The sequence below is a fragment of the Maniola jurtina genome, chromosome 15 (genome assembly GCF_905333055.1).
Source record: "Maniola jurtina chromosome 15, ilManJurt1.1, whole genome shotgun sequence".
Taxonomy (NCBI): domain Eukaryota; kingdom Metazoa; phylum Arthropoda; class Insecta; order Lepidoptera; family Nymphalidae; genus Maniola; species Maniola jurtina.
Window position 1 is genome coordinate 8532188 of NC_060043.1, and position 13499 is coordinate 8545686.

Consider the following 13499-nt stretch of genomic DNA (forward strand, 5'->3'; position numbering starts at 1 on the left):
TTGAACAGTATAGTACAGTGAACAGTGTAGTACAGTGAACAGTGAACCTTACAGTGAACAGTGAACCTTACAGTGAACAGTGAACCTTACAGTGTAATTAGTGAAGTACAGTCTCACAAGGTTTATTACTGTAAGTAAACAGCTTAGAATTAACACTGTAAATAAATTTAGTAACTGGCAGAAAATAGTTGAATTTCATTTCGCCTTCCAACCAATCCAGTGATAGCAAATGTACACAAGCGTACATTTAATGGTCCTTCGAGCCGGATATTGTTGGAAGAATTAAAAATCTGAAATTCGTCGAGATATTTGAAGACAGCAAAAATGCCAGTTACGCGTCAACAAGGTCAAAGCCACAAGGCCCCTACAGAACAAATTCCTTCGACGTCAGAGGTAACCGCCGCTTTGGCTACCGAAACGAGGACGGAAACCGACACGGCCTATACAGCTACGGGAACTGTCACAACGGAAGCAACAGAACAGACAGCGATTTACAGTACTTCCGTAATGTCAGCACCCTTTGCTGTGTCACCCTCCGCGACAGTCAAATCGAAGATTTCGGCCGCCACTCACTCGATTACGCCCTCCTTCGTATCGACTCTGCCCGTCGACGCGAAACAGATGAACCCTCCGGCTACAGGGGGGGTTCATACAGTCCAACGTACTCGAGATACAGAGACCTCTACGGTAAAGAAGGGAACAGTTGACAAACCACAGGTACCTCGGGCCCCCAGTAAGAAGGGGGGAGAGGGACGATCGAACTACAGCAAGACGAAGGCTCACAAAATAGCAAAAGCAAAGGAAGAACTGCTGCGCCTTCAGGTGGAACTAGCTGCTGCGCGCCTCGCCGCCTTGGAGACAGAAGAAACAGATACAGAAATAGAGGATTTAGAAGACGATGGTGTCTCCGTCCACTCCAATACAGAAGTCAACAAACGAGTGGATAACTGGCTAGACAGTCAACCAGCACATCCCGTTTTAGCGATCACTGATGCACCTCAGTACCATACAGAAGAATCAGTGGTCAAAGACGCAGAACAACAGAAGCTTCCAGAGGAACACCAAAAGTCTGCACATCAATCACCGGCGGGAGTGCAATCCGGTATAGCAGAGCTAGCTGAAGCTATCACAAACGCCGTGAAAGCAGCGCAGCGCCCCAAGTACATCGAACTGCCTTTCTTTGGTGGATCACATCAAGAGTGGCTACCGTTCCGCGCCGCTTACTATGAAACTGAAAACATGTTCAGTACAGTGGAGAACATAAATCGTCTGCGACGAAACTTAAAGGGAAAGGCTAAAGAAGCAGTGGAAGGGCTTCTTATCACCAGCGCGCACCCTACGGAAATTATGAAGACCCTCGAGTCAAGATTCGGAAGACCGGAGTCAATTGCTATGACAGAGATGGAGACGCTCCGTGGACTGCCGCGTCTCACTGAATCACCACGGGACATTTGCATATTCGCGACGAAGGTCTCTAACGTAGTGGCAACATTGAAGACACTAAGCTGCGTGAACTATATGTATAACCCTGAAGTTTCGAAGACACTCGTGGACAAACTTACACCTACGCTGCGCTACAGATTCTATGACTTCGCAGCAACACAGCCCAAGGAAGACCCAGATTTGTTGAAGCTGGATAAATTCCTCAAGAGAGAAGCGGAGCTGTGCGGACCATATGCGCTACCTGAACAGGTGGCCTCACAGACATCAGCCACTCAACAGAAGAAACCACAGAAGGTCCACAACGTCGCAGAGAGGATGTACACAGCCAAGTGTCCCGTATGCGGAAAAGAGGGACACAATTCAACAGAATGTGAACAGTTCAAGAACTTGGATGAAAATGAAAGATGGGATACAGCCAAGTCCAAACGCCTATGCTTTCGATGTCTTCGATACAGAACTAAAACACACAGATGTCGAGTTAAAGTGTGTGGCATCAACAGCTGCAGGAATTACCACCACAAGATGCTGCACTACAACAAAACAGAAAAGAAAGAAGACAAGGAAGCTACAGAAGTAATCAATTCGGCGTGGATGATTAAAAAGAAGCAATCATTTTTGAAAATTATCCCAGTGCAAGTTGAAGGCCCCAGAGGTACTATCAACACCTTCGCCTTGTTGGACGACGGATCAACAGTGACTTTAATCGACAACAGCGTGGCCGAATGCATCGGAGCGCCAGGACCCGTCGATCCACTGAAGATAGAAACCCTAAATGATACGAAGACATCGGAGTCAGCTTCGAGAAGGGTAACCATTAAATTGAGAGGTCTCAACGATTGTGAAGAGCAAATACAAGCGCGCACAGTAAAGAACCTACAAGTCTCGTCACAGCAGGTTTCAAGAGAAATGGTGGATAAATGCAAACACCTAGCAGATATCCGCGATTATCTCATATATGCAGATGTGAAGCCAAGATTGCTAATTGGTCAAGACAATTGGCATCTTCTGCTGACAACAGAAGTGAGAAGAGGAGACAAGAACCAACTGGTGGCCTCTCTCACGCCCCTAGGGTGGGTACTACATGGCAGTCAGACTCGCACCTTAGGACGCCGTATTGACTTCGTGTCACACGTCGCAGAAGAAATAGAAGATAACCTGGATAGCCTCATCAAGCAATACTTTGAGATGGACGCACTCTGCATACAGCCAAAGAAACCAAAAACAGACCCCGAAGAACGCGCGCAACAGATCCTGGAGAAGAAAACCAAAAGGACAGCAGAAGGAAGATACGAAACTGGTCTTCTCTGGCGTAAAGAAGACGTTTCGCTGCCCGAGAACTATGAAAGCTCATTGAAGCGGCTCTTTAACATCGAAAAGAAGATCGACCGAGACCCCAAGCTGAAACAGAAATACACAGATCAGATGGAAGCTCTCATCTCGAAAGGATATGCTGAACCGGCTCCAAAACAGAAGACAGCAGGCAAGACTTGGTACTTGCCACATTTCGCAGTGATCAACCCAATGAAGCCTGAGAAGCTAAGAGTTGTACACGACGCAGCAGCGAAGACGAAGGGAGTAGCTCTCAACGATATGCTACTCAAAGGACCTGATCTTCTACAGTTCCGACAGCACATGATTGCAGTTACAGCAGATATTAAGGAAATGTTCATGCAAGTGAAATTACGAACTGAGGACAGAGATGCACTTCGCTACCTGTGGCGCGGGAATCGACGAGATGACCAACCTCCTGAAGAATATAGGATGACGTCATTAATCTTTGGTGCGTCAAGTTCTCCGTCTACAGCGATTTATTTAAAGAACTTGAACGCCAAACAGTATGAAGAAACTCACCCCGAAGCCACAGCTGCCATTATACAGAAGCACTACGTTGATGATTACTTGGACAGTTTTAGAACTCTTGAAGACGCAGTGCGCATCGCGAAGAGCGTGCGTGAAGTGCACTCTAAGGCCAGTTTCGAATTGAAGCAGTGGAAGTCGAACTCTTCATACCTACTAGAAGCACTCGGTGAAAAGGAACAAACAGAAAAAATGGAACTCTACAAATCCGAAGAGAAGACAGCATACGGAAGCAAACCAGACTGCAAGGTATTCTGGACAAACAGCAAAACAGTGCTCACCTGGATACGGACTGTATCGCACTTATTCAAACCTTATGTGGCACATCACCTTGCAGCTATAGTAGAGTCTTCTAAAGTCACCGAGTGGCGCAGGTTTTCAACAAAATTGAATGTGACAGACGACACTATTCGAGAAGTTCCCGCAACATTCAATAGGAACCACCGCTGGTACAAGGGACCCGACTTTCTCTACGAAACAGAAGCTCACTGGCCAACTGAAGTGTCCACCACAGATCAAGCAGAACGTATTGGTGAAGAGAAGATCAATCATGTGACCGATAAAAGGATACCGAAACTTGCTAAAGCACTACCCGAAGTCTCTTGGTTCTCAAATCGGAACAAGCTTCGACGCGCAACAGCAGAGGAAACAACAAAGAAAATGATCTCCTGGCACTATATTCCCACCAAGGCACGATCCACTTGGCGATCTGCGCAAAGGTTGGCTGACATATTCTAGGCACGTTGGGTGAAGGAGTACCTACCTGAACTTCAACACCGGCGGGAGCCAAACGGACGAGGACCTGCAATACAAGTCAACGACCTCGTACAAATAGTTGACCCAAACCTGCCACGCAATGGATACAAGGCAGAGTTATAGCTACATACCCGGGACCAGACAACGTCGTGCGTACAGTGGATATTCGGACCAAAGGTGGCGTACTACGGAGGCCAGTTAGGAAGCTGGTATTACTGCCCCTGTCAACAAACGACGACGTGCCCGCACCGACAGATGATGCGACGCAGTCGCACGGCGGGAGAATGTGCGGGACAGCCCGGAACAATAACAGTGCATAATAAGGTGCAAAAAATTAGCCGGACAGTTCGAGAAAATTGGGGAATAGAACTGCGTAAACACCAATTTAAAAATAATAGATTATTGTCTTACCGGGAACGAAACAATAGGTCAAGGATCGAGAAAGCGTAAACACCTATTGTCTTCGACCCTTTTTTGTCTTCGACCCTTTTTTCTGATGGTACCACAAAGCGCGACTTTTCCAGAATGTACGAAAAAAGAGATGGGCGCATAGAAAAGTAAGGGACGGACATAGCCCAAAACAGTATATAAGCGGACGATTTCGACGCCGCGACAGTCTCAGTCTTGTCTTGTTTTACAGTCTAGTCTAGTCTTGTCTTGTTTTACAGTCTTGTCTTGTTCAACAGTCTTGTCTTGGTCAACAAATAGTCTCGATCAACAGTGAACAGTGAAACATTGAACAGTATAGTACAGTGAACAGTGTAGTACAGTGAACAGTGAACCTTACAGTGAACAGTGAACCTTACAGTGAACAGTGAACCTTACAGTGTAATTAGTGAAGTACAGTCTCACAAGGTTTATTACTGTAAGTAAACAGCTTAGAATTAACACTGTAAATAAATTTAGTAACTGGCAGAAAATAGTTGAATTTCATTTCGCCTTCCAACCAATCCAGTGATAGCAAATGTACACAAGCGTACAATTACCTAGCTTAACCATTTTTAGGGCAGAGTGGCAAGAATCAACAACGGTATGGTCAGGAGAGCCAGACAGCGCCAGGTCAACGCAGACGGTAGAGTTCAACATGAATCGAGGTATCGTTGGCGCCGAAACCAACGTCATCAAATGCTTCAAAGGGCACGCAACGCTCGTCGGCCTCGGCGACCATTCACGCTATCTTCTACGACAGCGAATAGCGATGTCTGCGGATCCAATACATCTACCTACTTTACCTATAGATAGCGCGAAATTGAAACAGCTATGTAGTTGTAACTATGTAGCTAGGCTATGTTGCTGGTTGTAACTATGTTGAAGCAACCATGTAGTATGTTAAATTGTATTTTGGTGCTAAGTCCACTATTGCTTCGAGTGTTACATTTTAAGATATAAATTGAAAGTATGTTTTAAATTATTATTTTATCTCTCTAGAAATAATTTATGTAATAATAAAATAAAACTGCATTGTTTTGCTATGTAGGTAATTTATTTAATCTCATTGATATGACTTTAATTTGGCTAAGGAAACAAAATTTCTGGTACCATCATTTGGGCAATAATTGCAAGAAATTTTTGAGAGAACATCAAAAATTCTGTACAATTCATAGTAAAATTTAATTGCAATTTGCCCAAGTATGTTTAACGGCTCACACAAAAAAATAATTTCCTAAATATCTTATCAACACTAATGCGTACGAGGTTTACTATTACTAAAATGTACATAAGAGGGTTACTGACGTTGCGCGAATTGTTCTACTTAAATGAAGATTTTTTAGGATTTGAAACAATCATTTTATCGTTCACGGTATCATTTTGTGCAAACTCGAATATCCCGCACACTTGATCCACAACACAGTAGGTTGCTGACAAAATTCACGTAAAGCGTTGGACCCTGATTAAATCTGTTCCCAATAAAAAGGAGCTGCACAAAATGTAAACAACCCTTAATTTTAAAGTTGTTGTCAAAAAAGCAGCGTATCCACTATGGTCGCACACCAATAATGTCCTCTAAGCAATTGGCTATTAGCAGTACCTAGTAAATAGGTCTGCGCAAATTTCTCGTCGATTCACGTGCACCATTTCCATCGGATCAGTTGCTGATGCGTTGAACTAAGTTGGTGCGCGACGGGAATAAAGCCGATACGCAGCTTAACATTGCGTCATCCAAAGTTAGGCGCTCCGCCTACGTCCTACAATTGGTGACCGATTTTTTTGTCTGTCGGCAAAAAATTAAACAGACACAGACTGGAATATTGAAGGGCATCGACTTTTTATAGATTGTGTGCGTTTAAATATTGCATTTGCCGATGGATGAAAAAATCGGTCACATTGCCGGACACGGGCGGAGCGTAGGCAGGTAGAAAAGTTAACAAAAAGAATAAAAGTTGATAAAAATAATAGGATAATTTTGTAGGCTACAACAAAAAATTTTTAGTGATTCGACCCCACTATCAAGATTCAGCAAATAATTCGTGATATCGCGAACTATGTCGCCCGCGCCGTCAATCATATCGTTCCGCTTATTCGGCATTTGCCGAACCTTGATATTGGAGCCGTACTATTCAAACGATTCTGATAACGCTAGAAGAAAAGCTGCCATCATGATATACATACTCTATGGTTTTCAAAAATCACAGTAACTGCAATGTTTTCATATGCCATTTTGAGTTTTAAAATATCAGGAAAAGTTATACATTCTGTTTACCTTTTATATATATGTATCTTCTTTTCTAACAGTTACACTATTTCTATCATACAGTTTATTAATAAACATTATGTTACAAACAAACAAAATTGTTAAAATGGCAGTGTGTTTTAACGCCGCAGTGTGTACGAAACAGTATAAAATATAACTCCACACAATAAGTAGGTAAATTTAATTTTATAATGTCGGCATGATAACGTCCAATTGCAGAATATCAAACAAATACTAACATTTCGCTTTAGCGACAAAAATTTATTAATATTCCAAAATATGCAAACAGAAAACCGGCATTATTAAATTAATTTGATTGTACGTTAAAAGCAATAATTTGTGATTCGCTTCAAGTCGGCATAGAAGAGTGGTTAGTACAACTCCAAATTGAAATATTGAACACAAGGCTCGCTAAAGAGACAAAAACACAAATTATGCAAGTAATCATTATTAAATAGTTTGAAAAACCAAAAACACTATAAAATTGTACGATTAAGTTATATACGTAATATGATTTTCCATTTGAACTTTATCCTTAAAATATTTTGTCTTTTATATGTATAACGCATAGATATAGTCGCGGTAAATGTAAGATTGCCTTGGTGCATATGAACACAAAATATACTTACGCTAAACGCAGCCTGACATGACGTGCGTTTACGAGCTCCAAACACTCACCTAGTACTAATACAAGGACGCTAGACTTGCTAATAATTGCCGACCTGTTATTGAAGTAACTTGATTATCGCCATTTTGGCGCTGATAGCAGCAGTGAGCGACATGTTAGCGTACTCGGAACTAAATGAGGGGTGGCAATTATAAAGATGCTAACTAGTTACATTTATAGCTCGTTCACACATGCTGCGTAAGCGTAGACGTAGCGCGTACCATAGCGTTGTAATGTATGGAACTGTATGAAACATGGCACTCCGCTTGCGTAAAGCGTGGACGTATGCGTAACCCGGTGTGTTAGGGGTTTACGTGCGTCACTACGCGCGTGTCACAACAACACAATTGGTGTGAATCGGCTTTTAATGTTATGAGATCTGTCAACACGAAGACCATTTGACACAAAGGTATTTATTAATCAAGGTATCAATTAATATTTCCGGTACGCTTGATATCGGTACAAAAATAACTATCAATTTGTATGGTACGCGTTATCTAGCGCACTTGAATGTCCATATTTGGCTCCAAACCTTTGAGTTTGCGTTCGGACGTTGCGTCGCGAGTTCTTTGCTGTATTCATGCGCCAAGGAACTCCTACCTTATTGCACAACGCACTTCTGATTACTATAGCATTGATTTTGACAAACCAAGCGGATACTAAAATGAAATATCAAATCGCAATCGTCCAATTCCAAGTTGTAATTAACTTTGTCTTTTTGCTTAGATTGTAAGTGCGTTGTGTAATTAACCCGATGATCAAAAATCTCATAACAGTGTAAATCTGACTCTTACTTTAATTCTCTTATTATTAAGCTATAAAATTAATCAAAAAAAGGTTGGTCCTCGTTTACATGGACGCTTTTCTAATGCATTAAAAAGGATCGAATAAATACCAAGTCAAATTCGATTTAACGCCGAGAGTTGGAAATCCATCACTGCGATAAAAAATGTCGCATTAGAAAAACGTTTGTGTGAACGAGAGCTTACAAACAATAAAAACTCGATTCAGTTACAGTGCAGATTTAAAGCCATAATTAATAACCAAGAAATAACACACAATTTAAATAGAAAAATATCCATAGTTGCCTATGACCTTACCTTATCGATTCTCAAACTTTTCTTACTAATTTTTCATGTAAAATTAAAAATATAAACGCTCACCCCAAAACGAAATCTTGATTAATAATAATTAACAATAATATAACAATATTCACTTGTTCAGATCTATATCCATTTCAGTAAGTATATAAATTATTGAGAGTATAAGTCCCAATCCGAAGTAGTTTTAGTGGTCCTTCGAGCCGGACGAACGAATAGGTAGGTACCAAATTTTTATTTGTTAGGTAAAACATTTTTATTCACATTTATTTTAATGTTAACAGCTGCAAAATTCGTATTACAAATCATAATATGAACTAAAATAGAGTTCATTAAGGAAAGAACACAATAATATGTTAAGAATATAATATAATACCTAAGAATTCGAGTAGCAATTTCGCGAAACTATTGCATAAAAACTTGTCGCACTTATGGCCTTTTTCTATAAACACGCCACTCACACCTAACGCATGTGCATAACCGTGCCACGCGAATATGGTCATTAAGGTGATAAGCGACTTATTGAAATCGCGACTTTATTTAAAGTTTGAGAAACGATGTCACAGCTGAAACTTGTTCATATTGATCACTTAAATATTCTAAACAATTAATTATGTATCTATAAATCACCTTACTTTATTCTTATATTTACTGTAATATCAATATATCAATCATTACTCACGAATTAATTACAGATCTCTAGTAAAATTTATAAATTATCACGAATAAGTATTAAGAAAATATTGAGATTATTATTGTAAAACAATTTTCAATTCCAAAAGAGTATTATCATCAAAACAAACTGTAATCGATTTCAATAGGTACATTTATTACTGAGACATCCGCATTATGTTTCGAGAGCCCATGGGAAGTTCTGTGGAGCTGATTGATAAATACAATAATAACTTAAGTTTTTAAACTTGTTCTTTTGTGTTGCTTGAGCATGGAATGTAGACCTGCTAGCTTTATTAATGTCATATAGCGAGCAAACCAGCAAGCGGGTCACCTGATGTTAAGTGATTACCGCCGCCCATGAACATTTGCAGTACCAGAGAAACCAAAAATGAGTTACCAGCTTTTCAGGAATTTGTTGCTCTGCCACATTTTTTTTATTTTAGGTGCTACTACAAAATATTATCATTTTTATGTTTTGGTGTACAATCATAATGAATATTACTTTTACTTTGTCACTATCAACAGCCAAATTACATCCACTGTTGAATATAAGCCTCTTTTAGGCAGCGCCAACATTTCCTATCTTCCATTTTCGCATCCAATCGATGCCAGCCACTTTCTCGCACCTAGTTCCCACGGCTAACTAATATGAACCAAGTATTTCAAACATTTATAACTCAAAACCTACTAACAGGTCAGAACCACTTTGCCCTTGCAGGGATCAGAGCTTTTACCAAACACTTGCTCAAAAATTTTCCACGGCCTCTCGGAGCATTATAATAATTACGATTAAAAATACGAAAAAATATATGTGTAAAACGTACCACAGTAAGGTTCGTTTCAATAGAAACTTTATTAAAGGTAAACAAACAACTATTCAAATGAATCAGCGAAATTATCTGCGATGTTGCTTTTAGATAAAAAAGCTTACATGGTAAATGACTACTTTGCAATTATACATTGAAATATAAAAAGGTCTTGGTACCAGCACTTTCAATAGATTATTCAGAACTATCAATTATTTTTGAATAACTAGATCGAATCTGAAACTTTTCTATACAAAAATGTGCTTTGCTGCAATAGACTGCACTGCCTCATTAACGTATTTCAATTGGCTTAGTTCAATCAATACGATGTGAAAACAAGAACATGGGGTACATTATGCTTCCGTTGGGTTAATTAAAGTTTTATATAAAGATTATATTATATTATTAGAATAAAAGTGAGTAGAATTTTGTTTTACCCCTTTGAATGTTGCATAGATATTTTCAAATATTTATTAGATTTCTAAGACAGTTTTTCGAAAAAATACTGTCCATGAAATAACAAAGCAACTAGCATGACTACCTTGTGCATGTTCTGATGCGAACTTGCCCAGTTTTTATTATAATTTACACTTACGAATATTTTTTAATGTGATGTGCTTAGTAACCTTTTAAGTATAACCGTATATTGACAGACATTTCTGTATCTACAAATGTACCTGAGTATTTGACAGTTGTTCGTTTACCTTCATCGCGGTGTCAATTGAAACAGAGTTTAGAGGGTAACATTGTAAATGTACAACAATAATAATAAATTCCATTAAATATCATCAGTTAAGTCATAGCCCGATACGATTCCTCACGGAGTCCATTCACACGTTATCACTAATTGTGCAGTAACACTAAATGTCCGTTACAACTACGTAGGTCAGTGAGGCAGCAGCGGGCCTCGCCGCCCCTGCCTCGCGCCTCACCACGCGCCTCGCGCCTCACTGCGCGCCTCGTGCCTCGCCACGCCACACCACACAAGGATAATGCACATCGACCGATCACTACTCCACTAAACATATTTACAAAACCACTAGGACGAATAACTTAAAGCGAATAAATAAAAGCGACGCTCTTTGGAACGGGTTACATTCGAGGTACGCGAGTACGAAGAGCGTGAATGTACCCCCCTCGCCTCCCTCCCCTCTCCGCGAGAGCCAGCTCGAAACGAAACTACGACGCACTAACTTTAAAACCTCTCCCACACAAGTGCCAAATTCTGTAACGGTACACTTCCGTGGCTCATGGCTGAAGTGATTGACGTGCGCTAGGGATGCGCCGCGCCTATGAAAATCAGAGGTGGGCATTATTGCAATACTCGTATTTTTTCATTCTTTCACTTTGGAATAATTTTCAAACTAAGTGCGATTTTGGTTCGTGATTTTTCACAAGCTACTTTAAGTAAGAGTAGCAAGTGTTACATATGAAAAGGCCTGATTTTTCATATGTTAACTGTGAAATGGTCCATCTCTAATGTAAGTATAGTATGAAGCCGCTTTCGAGCTCTCCAGGTCAGCCGTGTTCGGCCGACGCTATACGTACGACGCTTTTCATAATTTAATTTGTCCATAGCGCACTTCAATCGCTTCGGGCCCACGAATACCGGAAATCTACCGAAAAACTTTATTAAGATTTCAGTTCCAAGTACATCGTCTAACTATGTCGCAAGCATTTTTCAAAGAATTTTGCTATTATCTAACTGATCAATCATGATTGGACAACTCTAGTAGAATATGCACCAGTTTAGGAGAGACGTTAACCTTAATACTAAAAAGTTAACAAAATATGGCCGAGAAGCAATTCTCAATCATATACATAATTACATAAATGTATCAATTTTGACACCCAGTCTTTACAGTCGAGCGTTGAGATTCTCGATAATTTCTAAATTCCAAATCGATTTCCGAATTGATTTACTTAAAAATAATATAAGCTTAAACTCACTAAATAAATCGATTAAAAAATAATCAAAATATGATTAAAAAACTAAGGGACTATAATTTAACAAAGAATAAGGTACAGTTTCCAGCAAACAACTTGATCATTGAAAAGACTAGCGAATGGCACGCCATTGGTCGATAAGTTGGACCCTTACCCTTGCTTCCTGGATTCGACAACTTACCTCCATTACGCCGCTTATACTGGAATTCATAGTCAAGATAAGGGCTTTTGTACAAGACGATTCAAATATCCTCTAAAGAAGCCCCAATCTTCTACCGTGACTATAACTTCCTGTGTTAGTGTTCAAGTTGTTTGCTGGACACTTCATATAAAAATGTGTATAAATAAAATTGTTCAGCGCAGCATTACGAAACTTATCGTATTTGACGCGAGTCGACTATCCGAGCGGACCACAGTCCACAGTACACTGCCTTGCAGTAGCAACACCCCGATATAACATCCACACTGAAAGCTTTATCAAAACAGACACTTCGTAAAAGCTTATAAGCTAAAGTCGATCCCATTTTAATTTACTTTCATTACAAACCATTGTTCGAACCACACCACCGATTGTTAAACAAATACATCTACAGATATAATAAAACAAATGTTATCACAAAATAATTGTACTATTCAGGACATAAATACACATATGACGCATTTGACAATTTCAGTTCAAATGTATAGAAGCAGGCGTTAATTTGCGGAAGTCCATAATATACGAGGAACCATAAGCTTAATACACGCTACACCATACAGATTTGTCTGTTTTACCGGATTATAGCAAATTAAACTTTAAGGTGCCCACGCACTTGAACTGAACTGCAGCTGAACTGCGCGTCGCGTCAGCGCCCCGCACGATAATCTCTCCAGCCGCGACGCGCGTACGTCACTGCCGCGCGACTGTGGCTGGAGAGAATATCGTGCGGGGCGCTGACGCGACGCGCAGTTCAGCTGCAGTTCAGTTCGAGTGCGTGGGCACCTTAAAGGTCCTTGAATTTCAGTTCAAAAACGGCTCATCCATAACACAATGCAAGCGTTGACTAAGTGACATAATTCGTTAATTCCAAACGATTCCAAACGCCGATATTATACTAAAACTACTACTATCAAAAATTCCCAAATGCGCCACTCAACCTTAAAAATAGTATTACAAAAATAATTTTGTGTTTTTGAAACACGCTAATTTGAAAATGAATGATATTGAGGATATTATAACCAACAATATCAGAGCGGTACATTGACTAAAATCTTTTAAATGCTATCGTCGTAACAACATCCCCAATATAGACACTCAAATTAATTAAAAAAATAATATTTGTCCAATAATTTATTACGTGAGATGCTTTCTTCTCCCCCGAATCTTAATCGCTTTCCATCACCCAAGTATTTTACGTAAAAATAATATCAGTCCATTTTAATAAAAAAGTAAATATTTTGGTTCAGATTTAAAGGATCTCGCCCTCAAAATAGGACCTTACAACCCCTCCCCCCCCCCCCTTCTTCCTCTTAAAAAGTCTAACGTAATAAATCAAGGAACTTTAATATTTTTAAGA

General features: G+C 39.9%; 1 protein-coding gene and 1 long non-coding RNA gene across 2 annotated transcripts; one reads left to right on the plus strand and one right to left on the minus strand.

The window, feature by feature from the left end:
• Nucleotides 1–324: 324 nt before the first annotated feature.
• Nucleotides 325–4038, plus strand: LOC123872612. The gene has a single exon (XM_045916993.1). The coding sequence runs from the start codon at nt 325–327 to the stop codon at nt 4036–4038; it is 3714 nt and encodes a 1237-aa protein (XP_045772949.1).
• A 1685-nt stretch (nt 4039–5723) lies between these two features.
• On the minus strand, nt 5724–13435 carry LOC123872693. Its single transcript, XR_006797514.1, has 2 exons — nt 12926–13435; nt 5724–12736 (listed from the first exon to the last, which is right to left on the minus strand). It is a non-coding gene; the product is annotated as an uncharacterized LOC123872693 (long non-coding RNA).
• Between the last annotated feature and the right edge of the window lie 64 nt (nt 13436–13499).

Excerpts from the sequence above, each read along its gene's own strand:
- LOC123872612 (XM_045916993.1), top strand. The coding sequence starts at position 325 with ATGCCAGTTACGCGTCAACAAGGTCAAAGCCACAAGGCCCCTACAGAA.